A 21,102-nucleotide genomic window follows, 5' to 3' on the forward strand; every position below is an offset into this window, starting at 1 on the left:
GACCATTCACTTTTCATTCCATTAAATTGATTTCAGCCCAAAGAATAATCCCACCCCCTTCCCCCACCCTGGCTCCAACTGTGATTTTGTTCTAAGGGCAGTTAAAAGGCCAAAGCAGAAAGCATGGTAGCAAAAAGCGGGAGCCACAGCTAATGAAGTTCTAGGTGCAGACATTAATAGGCTACACTCTGGGGTGTTTAACAGGTTACACTCTACCCCTGAAATTACAGAATCCACTTGAACCCGTGGCCTGCACCTATTTCTGACTTTTTCCTATTCCTTCATGCCAACTTTTTTCTCAAATTCAGACAAGTTTAAGGTCCTAACCCATCACATTTATATGTGAAATGGTTTCCTCTTTCACCTGGGAGCTGACTTCAGCAGGGATTATTGCTGGCACTGGAAGGGTGAGGAATGCAAAGGAACCTGCCCAAAGTGCTGTAAGTTATAACTAGCAGAGACAGGCCTAGAACTGACTGCAGATTTCTAGGTTTATGTGCCTGTGTGCATTAAGTAGTTTTACAGTGGCTGTACGTATTTTAACAAGGTCCGTTTCTAAGGCCATTTCCCATCTTTTACTTCTCCATGGCCCTGAGCTAATGCTGTTTGCCCTGATGGGTCAGGTACTCACAGATAAAAATTCCACATCCTGTTGGTGGTAGGGTGAGAGTATTGTGGGGGAGAATGTGGGAGGCAGTTGAAGGACTGGCAGGTGGCCAGATGGGGTCCTGTCATTCCTCCTCAGTTTCCAGGAAACCAAGACCAGAAACCAGATAATTCCTCCTGGTGCCCAACAGCTGATAGTTCGTTCACTAGAGGGAAGATAGTTAATTTTTCAAAGGGAGCTTTTAAATTATAAACCAGACACATTAATTATAACTTTAATATAACAAATGTTATTAAAAGCAGCAAATTCAAAACCATAAATCTTTTCAAAGGTGCACAGGGTTATTATAAGGTCAGTTGGCAGTAATGCAGCTGTTAACTGGTACAAATGAAATGCTGGGATGTGGAGTCAAGGTGGCCTTGCTAGGCCTTATGCTGAATTTCCAAGTGAGGAAGACACCCCCTTCCCCCCTTCCCCTTCTTCAAGCCCAGAGCCTCTCTGGAGCTTGAGTAGAGAAGGTGCAGGTGCAGAACTGTGGCAGGCCTTGCTTGTCCTGTGCTTTCTCAGAACCCTAGAAAGCAGGCCTGGGGGGTTGCTGTACCCTCTGAAGCCAGGCAGGAAGCCACAGATTGGATCCCAGGTCCCACACCCCTGCTGGGCGGGGGGCTGGCTTCTCAGCTCCCCTTCCATCTGGCCCCAGTTGGGGGCTTCAGTGGCAGCAGCTGTGGGGCTGAGAAGGGAGAGAACGGGGCCCACCCCCAGCTGTTCCCTGCCTGGCTCACGCTAGGGAAGCAGAGGGAAGTTGGTGGGCCGTGTGCAGGAGGTGAGGTCCTGTGTGAAAGGCACTATAGGAGCTAAGTTTGAGGCAAGGGGCATCTGGATGATCTCAGGGACTCCCTGATGCTCACGGGGGGGAGGGGCTGAGCCTAGCAATGGAAAAACCAGCTCCCCAGGCCCGCTGCCCTGATGCCACCCCTCTGTTCATCCACCTTCGCCCTGCAGCTGGCGGCCTGCAAAACCCAGCCAAGCTGGGGGCCGCAGCAGCGGTTGGCAAGGCTGGCGCCCATCTGGCCCAGGCCCTGCCCTAGTGAAGGCACTTATTTCTACTTTCCAATCATGTGAGTCAGTTTCTGATATCTCTGGAAGCAGCAAAAATGAGGGGTCCCCTCCCCTTCTCATTTCTGGTTTTCCTCCAGATGGGTAGGAGTTGTAATGTCAGTTCTAAAAATTCTATTTTTACTCCCACTGACAAAGACTTTCCTTTGAGGGGACTGAATAACACAAGCCCTTTAAAAATCCCAACCTGTTCCAGAAAGTGATTGTCAATCTCAGGGCACAGCAGGGGCTAAGGAAGAGGGTAGGCGTCCTCTGTGCCTCCCCGCGGGGTCACAGCTGGTTCATGGCTGAAGGAAGGGGGCAAGGGCTGGACTTCCACGTGTGGTTGCAGCACGCGGCCCTGAAGAGGGCCGAGGGAGAGCCAAGGGCAGGAGCGAGGCCGGTACCAGAGGGAGTGGGGGTGTGTGGTGTGGGTGTGTGTGGTGTGTACTCCGGAGGGTGAAAGCACACGTGTGATGGGGGCTTCTGTGTGAGTGTGTACTGTCTGGCTGCGTGTGTGGTGGGTCGGGGGTGGGAGGCACAGGAGACATCCGAAGGTTAGCGTGACACGGCTTCCTTTCCTCCCACTTCCGCCCCCGTCCCGCAGGTTTTCCAGGCCACTTCCATTCCAGCAAGGCCAGGCGCGGCTCCTTGGCAGCTATGAGGGGGTGTGGCCAGGGAGAGGATAACTCCTGGGACCTGGGAAGCTGACACCCACAGCCCTTACGCTTAGCCTTAGTCACTGGGCTCTGTCGTTGGTGCCTTCGGAGGCAGAGACCCAGCCTCTTCTGGCCTCAGATCCCAAGAGTCCCAGGCTCTCTGCCTCCCAGGCTTTCACAGAGGCAGTCTCCCACCCTCACCACCCCTGGCCAAGGGCAGCAGGGAATGGCAGGAAAGCGGGAGGGGAAAAGCTCTGAGAGGCGTCCTCTTCTCTACCTTCAGCAATGCTTAACGGCTCCTGTTCTTAGAATGCGATCCGGGGGTCGACTGGCTGTGCACGGGTCAGGGGTGAAGGACATCCAGGAGAGGGACAGCCATGCACGTGTTAAGTGTGTAAACGCACACACCCAAAAGGGGTGGGGGAGAGAGGGACACAGACAAAGAGAAAGACTCGGGCCTCAGGAAAAAGGGTCGGAGAGCCAGGGGGACACCCAATTCAGAGTTACAGGTGAACAGTTTGCGGAAGTGTGTGGAGACACTGAGGCATAGCCAGTGGGACCTTAGAGACACAGGCAAAGGGGTGAGGAGCCTGAGGAGGCCCAAGAGCAGAATGGGCACGCGGAGCGGCGCAGGCCTCGGCCTGGCAGGCGGGCGCGAAGGGCCTTTTGCCAAGCACTGGGAGCTGTCTTGCTTTCCTCCCCCAGCCCCACCTGGAGAGAAGTGTCTCTCCGTTGGTCTCCAGGCTCCTGGCATCTCCTGGAGCGAGTCAGTAAGGGGTGGTCCCTTCCCACTCCACCAGGTACTGAACCTTGCCCTCGGGTGTGACCCTCCTGGCCAACACCTGGTACTTCTCCCCACAGGCTAGCCGCCCGGCCGCGCCAAAGTAGTTGGTGATAGATGACTTGAGGTGGGACAAGGACGAGTCATCCTCACTGATGCTCTCGAAGGTGTGGCTGTCGATGCCTTCGTCGGGCCGCTCAGGGCCCGAAGCCCCCTCGGCACTGCTGTCCGAGGGGCAGCGCCCACCCAGCTCGGCTGCCCGCCGCTTTGCCCGCAGGGGCATGTACGCTTTGGCCGCCAGCTTCCTCTTGCGGCTGCCCACCGTCCGTCTGCGTCGGGATGGGGAAAGGAAGACGACAGGAGTGGGGTGGAGTCATCCTGACAAGCCCCTCTCCCCGAGCACCCCCCGGGCCCCGGGCGCTGGGATGGAGCACTTCCCTGGGTCCTCACCACGATCCCGAGGAGGCTCGGGGAGCGGGGGAAACGGCCCGCGGAGGGAGTGACGGCGCCAGGGCCCGAGCCTGGGTGTGCCCAGCGCTAAAGGCCGCTGCCGAGGCCCTGCCTGCGCTGCCTCGTCCCTTCCCTGGACTGTCCCTGGACTCGCAGCTAGGAGTCCAGTGGGTGGGGGGATGGGAGCGACACACTACCGTACCTTGTCCCCAGAGCCTGGACTGGAGAAAGGCAGACGTGCGTGTGCAACACACACAGAGGGACAGAAAGAGCTGGGGGAGAGACGGACACACACAAAACAAGAGGTGCGTGTCCACAGGTGCTTAGGAACAGGAAGCAAGCCCCGAAGAGCTTGTGAGAACCAAAGAAACAGGAGGAACCAAATACAGACAGAGGTGATGCAGAGAGAGCCACCCAGAGAGGCCTGAGGGCGGACAGACGCCAGGACATGAGTGTCCTAGAACGCAGCTGCAGGAGCCTCCGGCGCCGCTGAGGACCGGCTACTGCCAAACAGACGGTAGCCTTGTCTAGGTCCCCAGGTGTTTCTGTCCCCTCTCCCAGGCCCCACCCCCTGCACGATGCCATTTCCCCCTCCATCGGGCTTCCAAATCAACGGCTCTTTTCCTTAGGGACCCAGAAGACAGACCCCAGATTTAGACAGCCAAGAAGCAGGGCGCGCTGCGCTCAGAGGCAGAGACATGCGAAGCCGTGGCCCATGGAGGCCAAGAACCCTGGCGCGGAAACTCCCCAGGGACAAGTGTCACATCACCCGCAGCCGGGGCAGAGCACCGTGAATGGCCGTACGCAGCCCCGTCTGAACCCCAGGACTCCGAAGCAGATGGTCCCAGACCCAGACTCACGAGCGGAGAGAGCCAGGTCCCCAGGCTTGAGGAGGCACGGCGAGGGGCGGCCTCACCTGGAGTCGTAGGAGAGGCTGGTGGAGGCCGAGCCAGAGGTGCTGGCGGCATCAGTGGAGTCCACATCTGAGAAGAAGGTCTGGCCTGAGCTGGCGCTGAGAGGGAGCAGAGGGTGAGCCTGGCCCCCGACACCCGGCTACTCTCTAGACCCGAACGGCCTTCATTTCCAGCACCTGTTTCAACCTCCTACCAGCCATGCAGACCCAGGTGACGAGGTTCAGAGAGGCTGAAGGACTCCGCTGGGGCTGCACAGTTTAGTAACTGCTCAGGAGGGGCTAGAGCCCAGGCCTGCCTGACCGACACCCTTCCTCTCCTCCAGGAAGCACTAAATGACCTTTCATCATTTTGGAACCAAAACGGGACTGTGCAGTCCCTCCCCTGAGGTGCACCGACACAGCCTGGGGAGCCTGGGGAGCGTCAGGGAAGGCGCCCTGGAGGAGTGGGAATGCAGGGTAACCAAAGCAATTCTGGTGCACAGTGGGAGGGCCGGCAGAAGCAGGAGAGGGGCTGGAGAGGTCGGGAGGGCCCAGGCAAGGTGGCCCGTGACCGTGCTCTGGGGAGCTGTCCTGGCCACCTTCCAGCAGGGGCATGGCGTGCCGAGACAGCTCTAACGTGGGAAGACCGGTCAGGCAGCCTAGGCAGGCAGCCTAACGCAGCGTGGACCCCTTTAACGGGAATGACCCCCGACGGGGCTTCAACTCCTTGAAAGGCTCTCTGCTTCGTCCCTTCCAGAGCCTTCCTTCGTTGCTGGGGAATCGAGGTCTCACTGCTTGCTTCCACCCCACGCTTCAGAGCAGCCCTCTCTTGCCGGGTCCCTCACTGTTACCTCTTTAAGCTCTGAATTTCATCCAGCGAGAAGTCGAATATGCTGGCTAGGTGGTGGTTGGTGCTCCAGGCTGAGGTAAAGTCGCTCTGTGGACACAGAAGGAGGGGGAGGAGGGTCAGTGAGCGTCAGACCCGCCTCACAGCAGCCTCTCTCTGCCAAGGGCCACACAGGCTCTCCGAGGACTGGGCCTCCGGACGGTAAGACTGGTCACTCGCTCTTCCGTCCCAGGCCGGCCAGGGAGCCGGATCACAGCGGGCCTGGCCCTGACTCCCTCTCTAGCCGACTGCGCCACCTTCCCACCTCTGGGCCTCAGCCACCCGAACGGCAGAAGGCGGACAGGAACGGCTGCCGGGCTTCCCTGCGCGCGGGGCCGGGACGCAGAGCAGAGTGAGACGCTGACTACGAGCACCTTGCACAGCGTCAGGTGCGGGGCAGGTGTGAGGACCGCTGGCGTCACTGCCCACACGGAGGGCTGGCGCGCCGAGGCCCGGCCACTAAGGAAAGAGTGCTCTGGGGACCTGTTCTAGGCTGGGCTCGGCCACTGGCGGACGTGTGACCTCAGGGGAGTCGCTGGCCCCTCCTGGTCCGCAGTGACCCCACGGGACTGTGGGAGCAAGGACATCACCTCCCCTGCCCTGCCCCCTCGGCTTCTGGGGAGAACTCGAGGAGATAAGGGAGTGGTCTTGCGGAGCCTTAGCCTTTGCTTGTTTAGCTAGGGGAGGAACTGGCTTCTCCTTTAAGGGACGTGGGGGAGTCTCCCCCCTAGGCCTGGGGGCTCAGTTCCCTGCACAGGAATCCCTACTGTGCGCTGACCCTGTGTGTGAATGTGGAGAGCAAGAAAACAAGAAACTAACACTGGGAATAGCATCTTCCAGCAAAAACTTTGATCTTTTTCTTCTATAAACTCGCCTTTTCTGCTGCTGGAATTCGTGAGGCAACAAACTGTGGAGACAGAAAGGGGAGAGGGGGGCCAGGTCAGAGCCTGAAGGCCCAGGGGGAGGAGAGGCAGGGCTGGGGGACACAGCAGTGCTGGGGCGGGGGGAAGGGAGACAGGCACTCCTTCCAGGCAGTGGGTGTGGGAGGGCGTGGGGCAGGGGGGTATGGTGGGCAGAAGAGAGAGAGGGCTGGTCTGTCCCCGACGCCCAGGATGAGGGGCTCAGCTCAGCCAGAACCAGGGACGCCTTACGCACTCTCACTTCCCCTTACCTCTCTGCCTAAGCCCTAACCCAGCAAGACCGGGCCCCCTGAGCTGGCTTGCCCTCCAAGCAAGGCAACAGGGGCGACGGTGGAAGGAGCCCAGGGTGTGGGACTGGGCCCCAGCTCGGTTGCTAACTGGCCCTCTCGGGTGCCTCCAGCTGGGCCTAGCAGGGTGGAGGTCTTCCCTGCTCACTTGGGCCCGTCTGGGCCCACTGCACAGCCCATCGGCTGGGGCTGGAGCTGGGAGTAGCAGAGACCCCGAGCTCGCCCCCCAGGCACTGACCCAGGCTTGCTCCTTCCTCTCTTACGCAGCTCAGAGGAGGCGCCGCTCTCAGTGGGCGCCAGGCCCTTGTCAGGCAGCAGCTTCCCTGGGGGGTTGGGGGGGACACGGATACGCAGACGGAAGATGCACTTCTTCTTCTTGATCTCCTTGCCACAGAGGAACCTGGGGGATGGGCAGGGGGAGGAGAAAGTTCTGGAGTCTGTCGGTCCATCCTCCTGGTCAGGAGAGTCAAGCATTAAAATCACCCTCTCTGCCTCCCTGGACCTAGAGCTAAAATCCAGGGTTGCCCGTGGAGACGCTGATTCCTCAAGGCTCGTGGGACCAAGGGTCCTGGGTGGTGGCTGGGGATGTGGCTATGGTTCCTCCCTGTCCTCCCTCTTGCATGTATATGATTCTTGCTGCTCCTCTCCCTTTTCTACCCTGCCTAAACTGGCCCCAAGGTCACCGCCTCCAGAAAGGTCTCCTCTAGCTCCCAGGGGAACGGCTATGGCCGACACTGGATTCTACACCATTCCGTTTTCTGGTCTCCCCAAGGAGACTGAAAACACCTCCAGGTGCTTCCCTCCTCCTTCCAACACTGGCTGAGCTGCCATGAGGTGAGGACGTGACTCAAACAGTCCTACCCTCAGAAGACTGTCCACAGGGAGTGTGGAAGGCCCCACTGTTCAAGAGTAGGACTGTGTCTGGGCCCCAAACCATGAGAAGGTGGAAGAGAGAGTGGATAATTCTGTCTAGAGATGTCTGGAGAGGTTTCACAGAAGCAGGGACCATGTCCTATTCCTCACTGTGTCCTCGGGACCTACACAGGGCTGATACAGTAGCAGTTCAATAAACAGTCATTCGTAGAACAAATGAATGAAAGGGATGGAAGAGCATTCTGGTCAACAGAGGGATCTTAGCAAAAGCACTGAATGGGAGAGCAGTGGGTTCAGAATGGCCAACACCCAGAATAAATAAAGCAATGGATCAACGGCAGAAGGCAGGGGCAGGGTCTGCTCATGAGAGGCCTTGAATGCCGTGCTCAGGAGCCTGGGCATTCCCTGCAGCGGCAGCATGGGATGTGTCAGCTGTGTGTTCTGAGAAGGACTTGGAAGTCTGGAGGAAAGACGAGTTAGGAGGCTGCAGCCCACCCGGGAGATGATGAATTGATCCTTCAGTGCCTGGCCCAGAACCACAGATGGTGAGAGCAGGAGGGGCCCTCAAAGCTCAGGGGTGTACCCTCTATGGAGCCAAACCCAGGACCCAAATGCATCAAGCTGCTGGAGTGGTCGGGGAGGCATCACAAAGGAGGTGGGGTGTCCCCTGAATCTTGAAGAATGGGTAGGACTTATTTAGTCAAAGAGAAGGGGAGGGAGACCCAGGCTGGAGCACAGTTTGAGCCAAGGCCATGAGGCAGGAAGATGCTTTACACCCAATCCCACCTGTTGGGGGCCCCGTGCACTCCCTCCCTTCCCTGCACGCACCGGCTTTTGTAACTGTTCAGCGCATTGAGGAGATGTGGTCCTCGGTCAGTCACGGGGGTGCTGGTGAGCTGAGGGGAGCAGCCAGCAGGAGAATCAGACCTAGGCATATGACCCCTGTCCCCTCCCTCCCCTCGATCTCTGAGTGAGGGCCCTGACTTCTGCTGAGATTCTAAATCTTTTCACCTCTCTGAACTCACTTCTCCATCTGGAAATGGGAGAGTTAACTCCTGTCCTAGATGGATCAAGAGGTTTAACGGGACACCTGGGTGGCTCAGTCGGTAAGCGTCTGCCTTCAGCTCAGGACATGATCCCAGGGTCCTGGGATCGAGCCCCACGTCAGGCTCCCTGCTCAGCAGGGAGTCTGCTTCTCCTTCTCTCTCTACCTCCCACCTCGTTCTCTCTCTTTGGCGCACGCACGCACTTTCTAATAAATAAATAAAATCTAAAAAAAAAAAAAAAAGGTTTAAGAATGCCCATGCCCTTGACCCAGTCATGCCACTCCATGGGATCTATCATAGAAATAGAATGTGAAATTCGAACAAAGCTTTAACAAAGCTCCCCTGCAGCGTCAGCCCTAATGACCGGCCAGTGTGCAGAGCGGGGAAGAGACTCCCTGCCCAACAGGAAGGAACACAGTAAGTAAGCCATGGTGGAAACCAATGCAGTCATTAAAAATGTTGATGAAAACTCTTTCGGAATATAGAAAAGTATTTATGATATAATGTAAACTGAAAAAAAAAAGATTTAAAATTTTATATACTATATAACATAAACCAAGGAAAAACAGACGTAGAAGAAAAGATGGAATATATTAGTTGCAATTGTTTCTGAGTGGTGTGATGGGGGAATATGGATGACTTTTTTTTTTTTTTTTTAAGTAGGCTCCATACCCAGTGTGGAGCCCAACACGGGGCCCAAACTCAAGACCCTGAGATCAAGACCTGAGCTGAGATCAAGAGTCAGACACTTAACTGACGGAGCCACCAGGTGCTCCCGGATGATTTTTTTTTTAAGTATACCACCTTATACTTTTTAGCACTTAACAAATTTTTCTACCAAGAACATGTATGTTCTTTTTATAAATCAAGAAAAAAGATATTAAAAATACCAGTTCTATCTTTTAAGGCTTTACAATATGTATACTTTTTTTTTTTTTAGATTTATTAATCTATTTTAGAGAGCGAGAGGGGGAGAGAACAGGCACATGAGCACACACACGGGGTGGGGGGCGGATCTAAAGCAGACTCCCTGCTGAGCACAGAGCCTGATGCAGGGCTCGATCCCATGACCAGAGCCGAAACCAAGAATCAGCTGCTCAACTGACTGTGTCACCCAGGTGCCCCAACAGTATTTATGTCTTATAAATTATCAAACACTATAAATGAAGATGTTATTATATGAAAAGCTTCTACAAAGCATAAGGGTCATTTTGTGTGTGTGTGTGTGTGTGTGTGTAAATTCCTGTCTCATCAAAGAGAGATTTGGGGCAGTCAGAGAAGACATCTCACTCTGGATTGGTGGAGAGGACTCTAAGGCTGTCGTTAGGGAAAAGGGGGCATGGCCCCACCATGGGAGAGGTTGGTTCCAGTCCTGGCTCAGCTCCAAAGCTGTGCTGGCCGCCAGGGAGTCGCTCTCCACCTCTGACATCCTGAAAGTCTGTGGTTTGTTACTTTGCTCCCTGGGTCCCAGGGCCCCAGGACGGCTTCTGCTATTCAGAGTAATACCAGCAGGGGGCAGGCCCACTTCACTTTCCACTGTAGCCCAGTCATCCGGGGGACGTCAAACTTCTCTGTAGAGAGCCCTGTTCCAGCCAGATGCACCCCTAGCTCCCTGCTGCTGAGTCAGTGAGACCCCAACCCGCCCACTGCCAAAGCCTGGGTCAGGAAGCCCCTTGCAGGGCACCGGCTCAGAGGCTTGGACTCAGGGACGTGGCAGCTAAGAGGCTCTGGGTCTTTCTCCCAGCCAACAGCCCTCACAGACAGGCAGTGCTACGGGAGAGTGAGCCCTCAGACACCGAGATCCCAGTCCTGCATGGACCATGTGGCCCTGGGCAAACCTCTTCCCTCTCCTGACCTCGGTAAGCCCACTGTGGAATGGACTCCTGCCATTCTGCCGTCCCACGGGCCTGCGTACCTTGCCAAGCTGCAGGAGCTCCCAGTGGTGGTTGACAAAGGCCAGAATCTCCTCAAAGTCAAAGTACTTCTTCTTGCTCTGCACCCCCAGGTTGTAGAGGGCCAGGTGAACCACATCCACCCTGGGCAAGGGGGCGAGTAGGTGGGGCTGGGGTGAGGTGGCAGCCTGCCCAACCAGGGCTGGAACCTCCTGGGTCCGGGCTGAAGGGCAGGGGCAAGGCTGGGAGCTGGTGGCTGGAAATGGAATTGTTCCCGGAGGGCGGTGGGAGCGGAGCCGCTGGGAGGGGACGGGGGTGGGCCTGGGTCAAGCCCCACCCTCTCACCATCGAAGGGGCAGCCGCTCGATGTACTCCGGGCCCTGGTTACACACGGAGCAGAAGAACAGGTAGAACCTGGGGGCGGGTGGAGAGGGGCCTGTGGTGGGAAGAGCTGACATCCCACCCTAGCCCAGCCCCTCGCCCCGCACTCCCCACCTGCCTTCCCACAGTAAGTGTCATCCTCATCCCGAGGGCTAGTGGCCCTAGAGCGGGTGGGGGTTAGCATGGGGCAGGACGAACACCATAAAATACTTCCCTGCCCCTCCTTCCCCTACGTCGGCATAATGGAGTGTGGCTGAGTTCAGAGTGAGCTGAGCTAGGCTGGGGTGGAGCTGGCACCCTCTTCCCCTCTGAGACACACGCGCACACGCACACACAACCACAAACACGACACACCAACCGAGACACACAATATCTGGTACGACGACACACATAACCCTTCTGTTGGCTTAGCCCCACCTGTCAGAAGCCGGATCAACCATCCACCTCCCAGTGGCTCCTCTGGTAGCCTGGGTAGGGGTGGGACGGGGCCTGCCTCATCCTCCTTCCCCAGACACTGGAGGAGACCGGGGCTTAGGGAAGGTGGCACTTTGTCTAAGGTCTCCCCCCAGGTCAGTGGCAACTGGGGCCGCGGCCCGACATGCTCCTTCCAGTGAGAAGGCCCCTGTCGCCCTGAGCGGACTCCCCAGGACAGGTGCCCACCATCAGAGACCCCCACCCCCCTGCGCAGGGCCTGGCAGGCGGTCTACAGGAGCCGCTGCCCCTGCTGAGGTCCCTCCCCCCACCCGCCCACCTCCCCCTCGAGGCTGAGCCGGGCCAGGTGAGCACCTACCGGTCTCCGAACATCATGGGCTCGTTGAGGCACTGGGTGCAGGCCTCGTGGAACCACTGTCGGCACCGGTAACACTGCAGCATCCGCAGGTACCATCTGGAGCCAGAGGAGCCAGGGTCAGGCCGGCCGCGCTCCCAGCCAGCCACCAGCCTCAGCCACCTCTGCCTACACCAACTCGCGCTCCGCGGGGGGCGGGGGGGGAGGGGGGGACTCACAGTTACCGAGCACCGAGGCTGCGCCAGGGGCGGTCGGGGGAGCAGGCGTATGCTCTATCGTTTCATCTCACCGTCTGGTAAGAGACGGGCCACTGTCCTGATTTTATGGGTGACTCTGAGCTTAAATGGCTTGCTCAAGGTCACTCAGGAAGCAAGTGGTGGATGGTGACTCAAATCCTGGGCTCCCTCACTTCAAAGCCTGTGCTCTTCATGCTGCCCTGGAGCCCCCATCTCTGGACTGCGCCCCACGCGCTGTTTCTCAGACACCACCGAAATGCAAACGTTTGCCCAGGAGACACGCGGGAGACTAATGGCTCCTGCAAGCTCCACGGGGCAGCACCGCGTCTGGTTTTTCTTACCCGATACCGTATCTACCCTGTCATGTGAATGAAGGGCCAAGTGGTATTTCCTTAACGACAATCGATGCTTTGTTTACAACTTGCCAGGTGAGGTCCCTGGACTGCCTGCGTCAGAATCACCTGGGGTCTAGGTTAAACTATGAAGATCCCTTGGTCCACTCGAGACCTCCTCAATCTTTTGGGGAGCCCCTGGGAGATGTATTTTTAATAGCCACCCTGAGCAGCTCTGCCCAGTAAGCACTGAGAGCCACTGTCCCAATTCTGTAAAGGTCTCATTAAGCATTTCTCCCTGTTATCTCACATCCCTTCCTGCACTCAGGGAAGTTGATCCCACCTGAGAGATGAAATACTTCAAGGGATTTGCCCAAATTACCCAGTTAGGCTGGGTAAGCCTAGCCTCCAGTCCCTTACTACTTGTCAACAGATCTTGGGGCCAGGATTCAGGACTTCAGGGCATCCTGCAGGCTGTGTCCTGAGGGCAGAGACCCTATCTCTCACTTCTGTGGTTCCTGCCACCATGTCTGGTGCAGTCGGCCCAAGGGAGCAGGCTCAATCCCCCATGGCTACATGGACACCCAGCCTGGTAAGGAAGAATCAAAGACTCTTGTCCTATAGTCGGGGCAAGAATCCCCTCCACGGCATCCCTACACATAACCCCCAGCCCCTACTTGCACACCTCCAGAGGAAAGTACCTTAGTATCTCATCAGCAGCCTATCTCACTGACTCTGACAACGGAAAGGTTTATCTTCAATTCCACGCACCAACAGTAACAGCTCACATAATTTATTAAGTGCTGACCAAGTGCCAGGCCCTGGGTGAGACTTTCTGTGAATTATCTAATCGCTGCTCTGCTCACAACACCACACACGGGGACACTACGACGAGAACTGCGTTCAGGTGCTGCGCACAGCTCCAAGGAGCTGGGACGATCTGGACACTCGCTTCAGTGCTTCCTTCCCTTCCCGGGGCCTGGTCTGAGAGCGCTAGCCTCGCCACCTCGAGCCCCGCCCCGGGCCCCGCCCCCACCCCTCGGGAGGCCCCGCCCCCGCCCGGGGCCCCACCCCGCGCCCCGCCCCCCGGGAGGGCCCCGCCCCGCGGCCTTACTCTCCCGGCCCTCCGCAGTAGCAGTAGCACTGCTGCTGGTTGGTGCGGTGGGGCGAGTCCCACTCGAGCTCCTCGGGCTGGTAGGACAGCACCATCTTCACGGCCTGCAGCGTCCTGGCGATGGCGCCCTTCTTCAGCGCGCCGCCTTTCTGCGGGGAGATGTGGGTCCGGCTCAGCCGCGGGGTCCCGGCAGGGGTTGGTGGCTGAGGGGAGGGCGGCGTGGCTAGCAAGGGACATGCTGACCCCGCGGACCCGCGGATACTCCAGTGTAGTCAGAAGCGCAAGAAGCTTTTTCTCATCGATCCCGAATCTATCCTCTCTCCATCCCAGAAGGCTCTCTTAGTAACAGTATTAACACGCAACAATATAGGTAACGATAATAACCAGTATGTATTGAGTGGGGGTGCTCCCATGGGTTTTGTCTGTTGATAGCAAAGCGCCTACCGCTGGCACCAGACCCGTATCCATTCTGCCATCTGTGGAGGAAACAGGCTCGGGGGGCTAAGGAACCTGGCCAAGGACATAGCACTTGCGATCAGTGGCAGCAGCGCTGTCTGCCTCCAAAGCCCAGGCTCTGTGACCTGCAGTCCGGCCTGAACCCAGGGAGTCTAGGCTTCCCGACGAAGTGGGGAAAGGCAGGGACTGCAAGGATGGAGGGCTCACCCGCACAGCCAGTGCGAAGATGCAGCGTCGGCAGAACCAAGGTGTGAGCAGGGGCCGGTCCGCACTGCCCGCTCTAGGGATGTGGCACTGCTGGTGGTACCCTACAGCAGAGGGGGGCTGGTGAGTGCCCGCGGGGAGCAGCGGCCCCAGGCCAGTCAGCCCAAAGGCCACAGGGCTGGGGAGGGCGGCCGCAAGTTGGAGGAGCCTTATGCCTGCCGGCTGCTTGGGGACTGGGGGGCGATGCTCACCAAGGCAGCCAAGCTGGTGTCCAAGCAGGCGACTCAAAGACAGCCTGGGCCCCAGCAGGGGGAGGCACCACAGTCTGGCTTCAGCCTCCGTGCTCCATCTCTCCACCCTTCCTCTCTACTGGGTTAGGGGGAGCTCCAACCTGCACACCTTGTCTCACTTTCCAGAAGCCCCAGCTCTCCCCAGTGGTCACCTCCCTGGGCCCTCATTTCCAGAGACGTGCTCCCTGTCACTCTGGAGCTCCAGTAGAAATAGGAAGCCAGCTGAGATCCCAACAGTAAGGCCTGCCCATTGGGCCAGTGGGGGTGGGGAACCGCAGGTCGGAGCCTCCTCTGTGCCCTGCTCACCACACTCACCCAGGCCACACTTCCCACAGATGAGGATCTCATTCAGTGGCCCTGACGTCTTCCCCAGACAGATGTTGCACTTGGGCTCCTCCCCAGGAACGCCAGCTGAAAGGGAGAGAGGTCCTCTAGGGTCAGTTCTGGCTCACAGGAATTAGAAGAGTTTAAAATTCACCTTCCAGGTACTGAGCCTCTACTCAGTGCAGAGCCTGGCACTGGGCCCCACGGGCCCACTCACTGAGTCTTCCCAACCACTCTGAGGTACCTAGTATCATTAGCCCATTCTAAAGATGGGAAAACTGAGGCTCAGAGCGGTTAAGTCCCAGAAATTAAATAGGAGACAGATTTGAACCCGTGGCTGTTTGACATCAAATCCTTTGTTCTTTCTGACCACATCATGCTGCCTCTTCTGCCTAATTTAGTTTGTTTCTTAAACATGTTTTTTAAATTTTCTTGTTTTCTTTTTTTTTTTTTTAAGATTTTATTTATTTATTTGACAGAGAGAGAGACAGCGAGAGAAGGAACACAAGCAGGGGGAGTGGAGAGGGAGAAGCAGGCTTCCCACCGAGCAGGGAGCCCGATGCGGGGCTCGATCCCAGGACCCTGGGATCATGACCTGAGCTGAAGGCAGATGCTTAACAACTGAGCCACCCAGGCGCCCCTCTTAAACATTTTTTATGTTAACAATAATAGAATGTTATAATGAAACTCCATGTTCTTATCAACAATTAAGAACTCATAGCCAATCTTGTTTTGACTACATTCCTACCCACTTCCCCCTCTTGTATTATTTTGAATCAATTCCCAGATACCTAACCATTTTCTGAAAATATTTCAGTATGTAATTCTGAAAGATTAGGATCCCTTTAAAAAAAACCCAACATAACTATAGTGCCTTTATTGCACCTAAAAACTAAAAACTATTTCTTAATATCACCAACAAATTCAATTAGTGTTCACATTTCCAGCTGTTAAATAAAAATGTCATAACAATTTTAGGTATGCTCAACTGCTTTTAATCTACAGGTTCTTTCTCATCTCTTTTTTTTCTTAGGTTTTTTTTTTTTTTTTTTTTTTTTTTGTTATTGTTAAAGAATATGTGTGTTCTGCATGGACCACAGGGTGTTATGCACAAACAATGAATCATAGAACACTACATCTAAAACTAATGATGTAATGTATGGGGATTAACATAAGAATAAAAAAAAAAGAGTATGTGTGTTTATGTGTGAAAGGTTTGAGTGAATAAATTAACACATTCTGATACATGTTTCTGTCTTGTTCCCCCTAGTGGACTGAAAGTTTTTTAAGAGCAGAAATAGTATCTGCTCATCACTATGTCCCCAGGACCTTATACATTGTGTAGCACATAATGTGTTCAAGACACATCTGTTGAATACATGGTCTCTTGCCTCTTATTCCTGAATATGCAACAGTGGGTCGCAGTAAGCCCTCACTGGCTTAAGGAAGTAAGCCACTGATGTCAGCCAATAAGGTAGGAAGCTTAATTAAGTAATCAATAACTCCGGCTTACTCAGCCTTGTGCTTTCGTAACTTGGGTGATGCCAAAGGGGCACCATCCTGCCTGTGAGGCACAGTTATCTGGCTGGGGAGACAAGCTGTTCCCCAGGTGAGCCCTGTAGCACATCCGGGGTCCCCGGCACACCGTGGGTCTCTACTCAAATGTCTGCTAAGGCATCTTTCTTCACCTGCTGGCTCCCTATGCCTCCAACTCAAGAGAAGAGCTCCTCATCGCTTTGGACCTTTGTAGAAGAAATTGAGAGTGCAGGGGGAGGGGGGCTTGGAGAAGAGTCTCCACGTCTGCATCAGCCACCACACCTTGGAGACAGGGGTGGTTTGGAACCTCTACGAACTGGCTGGGTTCTGTGGCCTCTACTTGGCAGGCTCCTTGAAATCCTTTCTTACAGTAACAAATACTTTCGGAAGTGCCTCCCTATAACTCAGTAGCGCTGGGCTAAGTGCTATACTTGGGGTCTCATGTCACCACCCCACGAGGTCACTAATGTCATCACCTCCTTTCTTCAGATGAAGAAACTGAGGCTCAGAGAAGTGGTGTCACTTGCCCAAGGACGTGCAGCTAGCAAGCTGCAGAGCTGAAACTTGGTGCAAGATCTACTGAACCTAAACTTGGAGCTCCATGTTGGAAATGTATGAGTGTTGGGACTGCTGAGTGGTGTCTGTCGTGTCCGTGGGAAGGGGGAGTGGTGGCCAGAGTGGGAAAATGTCAGTTCTCTGCGTGCAGGGATGGCACTCAACCCGGCTCCCTTTCGAAGCCGGTCCAGCTCCGTCCAGGCATGTCTATCTTCACCCTGCCTGGTCCAGCTCTGCTTTCTTGACTTTCCCACCTAGGCTAGGGCTGCTTCAACTAGTTTTCTTCACACGTGGATAGGGCACACTGCGCTCACATCTAGGGGTGCCAGTTTTGATTGCGTGGGCCCCTCCCCTCCACCCCCGTTCCTAGCCCCAGACTGATCCCCAGCTTTGTGCAGCAGGGGATGACATGCCATCCCAGCTCTCCCGGCGCCTTCCCAAGCCACTTTCTCCACCTGACTGCCTCCCTCATGACGTGGGAGTGATCAAGGGCATGATGGATGTCAGAAGTGCCTTTCCATGTAAACACACAACTAGTCATCTTATCCCCTCAGGTGGGCTTGTGGGGGGATGGGGCTCCATGGACAAGGCCAGATGCCAGGAGTACCAGAGAGAAGGAGAGAAGGAAAAAACATGGAAGTCGAGGAGGAGAGAGGGCCAGGGATGGGGCAGGGGAGCCCCGAGCTCTCAGGAGTACTCACCATGTTGTATGTCCTTCCACAGGACCCAGTATTTGGAATTATCTTCAAAAGTCACAAGGCAGCTCTGCTTAGAACTGCTGACCTGGGGCACGGAGAGGGAGGGGCAACGTGAGACAGTGGCTGGGGAAAAGCCATTGGGACATGGTCTTCCTCTCCTATTTTTGTCCCCACAGGACAGAGGGATTACACCCGCTCCTTGTGGCCCAGAAGTCAGAGCTAGGCTGGAAGGGGAAGGACGACAGCAGTTCCAGAGGTAACGTGCACCCAGTCCCTGGGGCCGCAGTCCGGGGCCAGGGGACCACAACTTGGTGGGAATGCAGAGGATAGCACAGGCCAGGTGGTCATCTGAGATAACCTCCAGCCTGATTTTGTTTTGTTCTGTAGGCTCGCAGAGCTCTATTCTAAAGACCTGGTTGGACGGTGTTGGCCCTAAGGATGGCACCTGCAAAAGCAGGTTCTGGTTCCTTCCACGGTCATCTTTTGAGCAGGAGGGGCATGAAGGGAGGCCCAGGCCAGAGGCTGCACCTGGGAACTAGGGCCAGGGAGGAAAGGTTTACCCTCTTGATCTTCCCGAGGTAATACAGTCCATCGGTCCAGCGGCACAGCACATACTGGCCCTCCGTCAGCTTGGACATCAGGTCTTTGAAGTTGTTCTTGGCTTTTGCCAGGGCCCCCTTGTTGGGGAGGTGGGTGGTGGCACCATAGGAGTCCCGAGTCCCTGGATCCAGAGCGCGATTCTCCATCGGCTTCCCCTGACGCTGGAAGAGAAAGAGAAGAGGGTTTTTACTCCTTGCTCCCCTGCTCCAGCAGTCCATCCGGGAAAGGAAGGGGACTACCACTTACACAGCCTATGGTACTATGGGCCAGGCACTTTGATTATCTCACAGGATCCTCGTGACAACCCTGTGAGGGAGACATTATTATTCCCATTCTATGGATAGAGAAACTGAGGTTTGGCAAGGGAAATGGCCAGTGGGGCAGAGGCCAAGGCAAGGCTCATAATCAGGTAGGCTGACTCTAACCCTGCTCTCTTCCCACCCATACCATGCTGCCTTCTAAAGAGAACGAATCTCTCAACCAACCACAGAGCAGTCTCCCTGCCCAGGAGGCCTGAACTCCCAAACTTAGGAGCCTGAAGCTTTATCCCTTAAGCAAACATGTTCTCTGAGTGGAGGGTCTTCTCCAGGGGAGCAGCTGGAAGTCTTCGCTAACCTCCTACTCCCCCCACCTAACCCCTGCCCTGAGATCTGGCCAGAGGAAACTCACCTAGGAAGGAAAACTCCTAGATGGTTTGCGAACGGGTATAGACAGTCCACCTATGTCTTCTATAATCCCCCTTTCTGCTCTCAGTTATGGGGTGATTTAATGGAAACCACATTTCTGGGACATTTAAACTCACTCTATGCTTTTACTCAAATGCGAATGTGCTGCAAGCAGGTAAGTCAACACAAGCACCCTCTCGGCACCTGTCTCTCTCACCATCCTATAAAACATGCTACTGCCCTACTGCTCTCTTCTTCCTGCTAATGGGACCACTAATGGTCCCCAGAAACCCTGGGCATCTTCAGACTTCTCCAACCAGTGAGTTGCCAGTTGGCCAACTTCAAGCCCAATGGATTTCTGGCATCTGGCCCCTCTTTTCCACGTCCCTGTCCTGGTCTGAGTTCAGGCCTCTCTTTCGCTTGGGCCATTCATTCATTCAATAACTGTTTCCAGAGCCTTGTGCTCACTTATGCCGGCTGCTGGGATGGGGAATGAGACTACAAGCACCCAGTGCAGGTCACTCCCTGCTTTCCTGTCTCCCCACCAGACTCTTCCACAGGGCCACCAATTCTTTCTTATTTCTCCCTTTCTTATTAATCCCTTCCAGAATCCTTCTGTGACTCCGCAGTGTCTTCGCAGGCATTGGAAGCCTTCCCCAAGGCCCCCTCCTCCCCTCTCTGGGCTCAACCTGGCTCTGTGCCCCTCCACACTCTCCAGCCAAACACAGCCTTGCTCTGTTCCCTGCACCCCCTACTCTGGTCCCCTCCTTCTCTGCCATGGCACAGGGCACCTGGTGTTTATTATTTGTAGACAGGGAGAGAGTCCCGTGTGTTTTGCTGTGTCAGTGCGTGTGAACCCTTGTGAGATTGTGTTTCATGATGTCTGCGGCAGTGTGTCAATGGATATGTGAAATTAAATACATGTGTGTGCCTGTTCAGTGGCCCTGGGGCGGACAGGGCACTGTTGGGGTCTTGGCTCCCCAGACGACACTGGGGCCATGTTCCCCTCCACCCCACACCCCCATTCTGCCCTTTTCTGGACGGCAGAGCACCGCAGGCTTGGGGCAGGGTATGCGCTCCGAATCCCTGCCACCTGGCTCCCGGGCGCTGTGAAGTCCCCGCCCGCCGGGCCTGGGCCCCGGGCCGCGGCAGGTTCACAAACTGACACTTCCTCCCCCTGCCGCGCCGTTGGGAGCCGGCCCGGTCGCCGCGCCCCCACTGGCCGGGCGGGGGCCCCCGGGTGGCGGCCCCCTCCCCGCGCCTCCATCCTCCCGGAGCGGGCCCCCGCGGGCTGTGATTGGCTGATTCAAACCCATCTGCAAAGAAATGCCTGTTTGCGGGTTCCCGTCGGCGTCCAGTTCAAATCCGCGGCACCCGGAGCGCGGGGCCGGGCGGGGGCAGGAAGCGAGGATGATTCATGCGCCGGGGCCTCTCCCAGGGCGGCCGTTGGCTTTTTAAAAAAGGGTGTTCGGGAGGGAAAAAAAAAACTTGCAGAGGTACCCCCGGCGGGTTCAAGCGCTCCTCTCTTCGGTCGCTCCGACGCCAAGCATCCCCCCCGCCCCCCCCCCCCCCGTCCCAGTCCTGCCGCGGCCTGACTTCGGACGTGAGCAAAATCCCAAATGCCCGGGTCGGTCTCCACCCCCGCCACCACCACCCCCCCGCGCCCCCGAACGGGAAAAGTCAAGATTTGGGGCCAGGGAGCAGCGACCTGTCACCCAGCCCCCCCCAAGCCTCGGGGACCCGGGCGAGGCTCCCCCGTCTCGCAGACGCCGCTCACCCGCGTTCCAGCCTCAGGCGCGCAGCTCCCCGGGACCCCGACCACCCACCCACCCGCCGCCCCCGAGGCGCTCGGTTCGCCGAAGTCCGGGGAGATTTCGCAAAGACGGATGTGTTCTGGGAGCGAAGCGTGCGGCGGGGAGTCCCCGCTGAGCTTACCGCGAGCCTGCGTGTCGGCCGGTCCCACTTGGAGTCTGGCCACCAGGCGCATCGGCGGCGGAGGCGGCTGCGCGCGGCCCGCGGCTGCCCGGCCGAGTGTCCGCCCGTGGGGCCGGGGTCGGGGTCTCGGCGGGGGCGGGGCGGGGCGGGGGCGCCGCGGGGAGGAGGGGGGGAGGCGGGGGAGGGAGGGGCCGGGGCGCTCAGGAAGGGGCCCCCCGGGCGCGGGGCGCCATCTTTTTCGCGTTTTCCCGCGAATTATTGACGTCCCGCTTATGTAATTAGCGGGGGCCGCGCCGGCCTCGCCATTGGAGCCCGCGGCCGCGGGGCCCCGCAGCGTCGCCCGCCGGCGCCCGCCCCCGCCCCCGCGCGCCCCCGGCCCCCGCCCCCCGCGCGCGCGCATCCCCGCCGCCCCGCGCGCCGGGCGCAGGCACGCGGCGCGACAGCACGGGGACGCGGAGCCGGCCGCGACCCGGCCACGCCGCGGGCACACGCGGAAGCACCGCCCCGCGCCGCCGGAGGAAACACAGTAGGCTGGGGCGCAGACCTCCCGCTGGCCCAGACGCGCGGCGGGGAGCTGCGGCCGCGCACTGACTGCCCGCCG

General features: G+C 57.1%; 1 protein-coding gene across 8 annotated transcripts; it reads right to left on the reverse strand.

Annotated features, from left to right (window-relative positions):
• Positions 1-867: 867 nt before the first annotated feature.
• PHF19 (PHD finger protein 19) lies at positions 868-20,871 on the reverse strand. 8 transcript variants are annotated; one of them, XM_045883040.3, is made up of 15 exons: positions 20,502-20,870; positions 17,862-18,062; positions 17,305-17,386; positions 14,504-14,599; positions 13,902-14,002; positions 13,239-13,387; positions 11,560-11,655; positions 10,734-10,802; positions 10,412-10,532; positions 8,279-8,346; positions 6,816-6,977; positions 6,190-6,277; positions 5,336-5,421; positions 4,509-4,604; positions 868-3,471 (listed from the first exon to the last, which is right to left on the reverse strand). In XM_045883040.3, the coding sequence occupies exons 2-15, from the start codon at positions 18,045-18,047 to the stop codon at positions 3,129-3,131; spliced, it is 1,743 nt and encodes a 580-aa protein (XP_045738996.1). In that variant the 5' UTR covers positions 18,048-18,062; positions 20,502-20,870; the 3' UTR covers positions 868-3,128. The 8 variants fall into 8 exon arrangements, 7 of the variants coding, with proteins under 7 accessions (XP_045738996.1, XP_054365362.1, XP_064435624.1 ...); XM_054509387.2 differs by lacking the exon at positions 20,502-20,870 and adding an exon at positions 20,344-20,467; XM_064579554.1 differs by lacking the exon at positions 20,502-20,870 and adding an exon at positions 18,148-19,220.
• Between the last annotated feature and the right edge of the window lie 231 nt (positions 20,872-21,102).

This window comes from Mirounga angustirostris, unplaced genomic scaffold (genome assembly GCF_029215605.1).
Source record: "Mirounga angustirostris isolate CCGP_5_RB_7025 unplaced genomic scaffold, mMirAng1.0.hap1 SCAF_15, whole genome shotgun sequence".
Lineage (NCBI taxonomy): Eukaryota > Metazoa > Chordata > Mammalia > Carnivora > Phocidae > Mirounga > Mirounga angustirostris.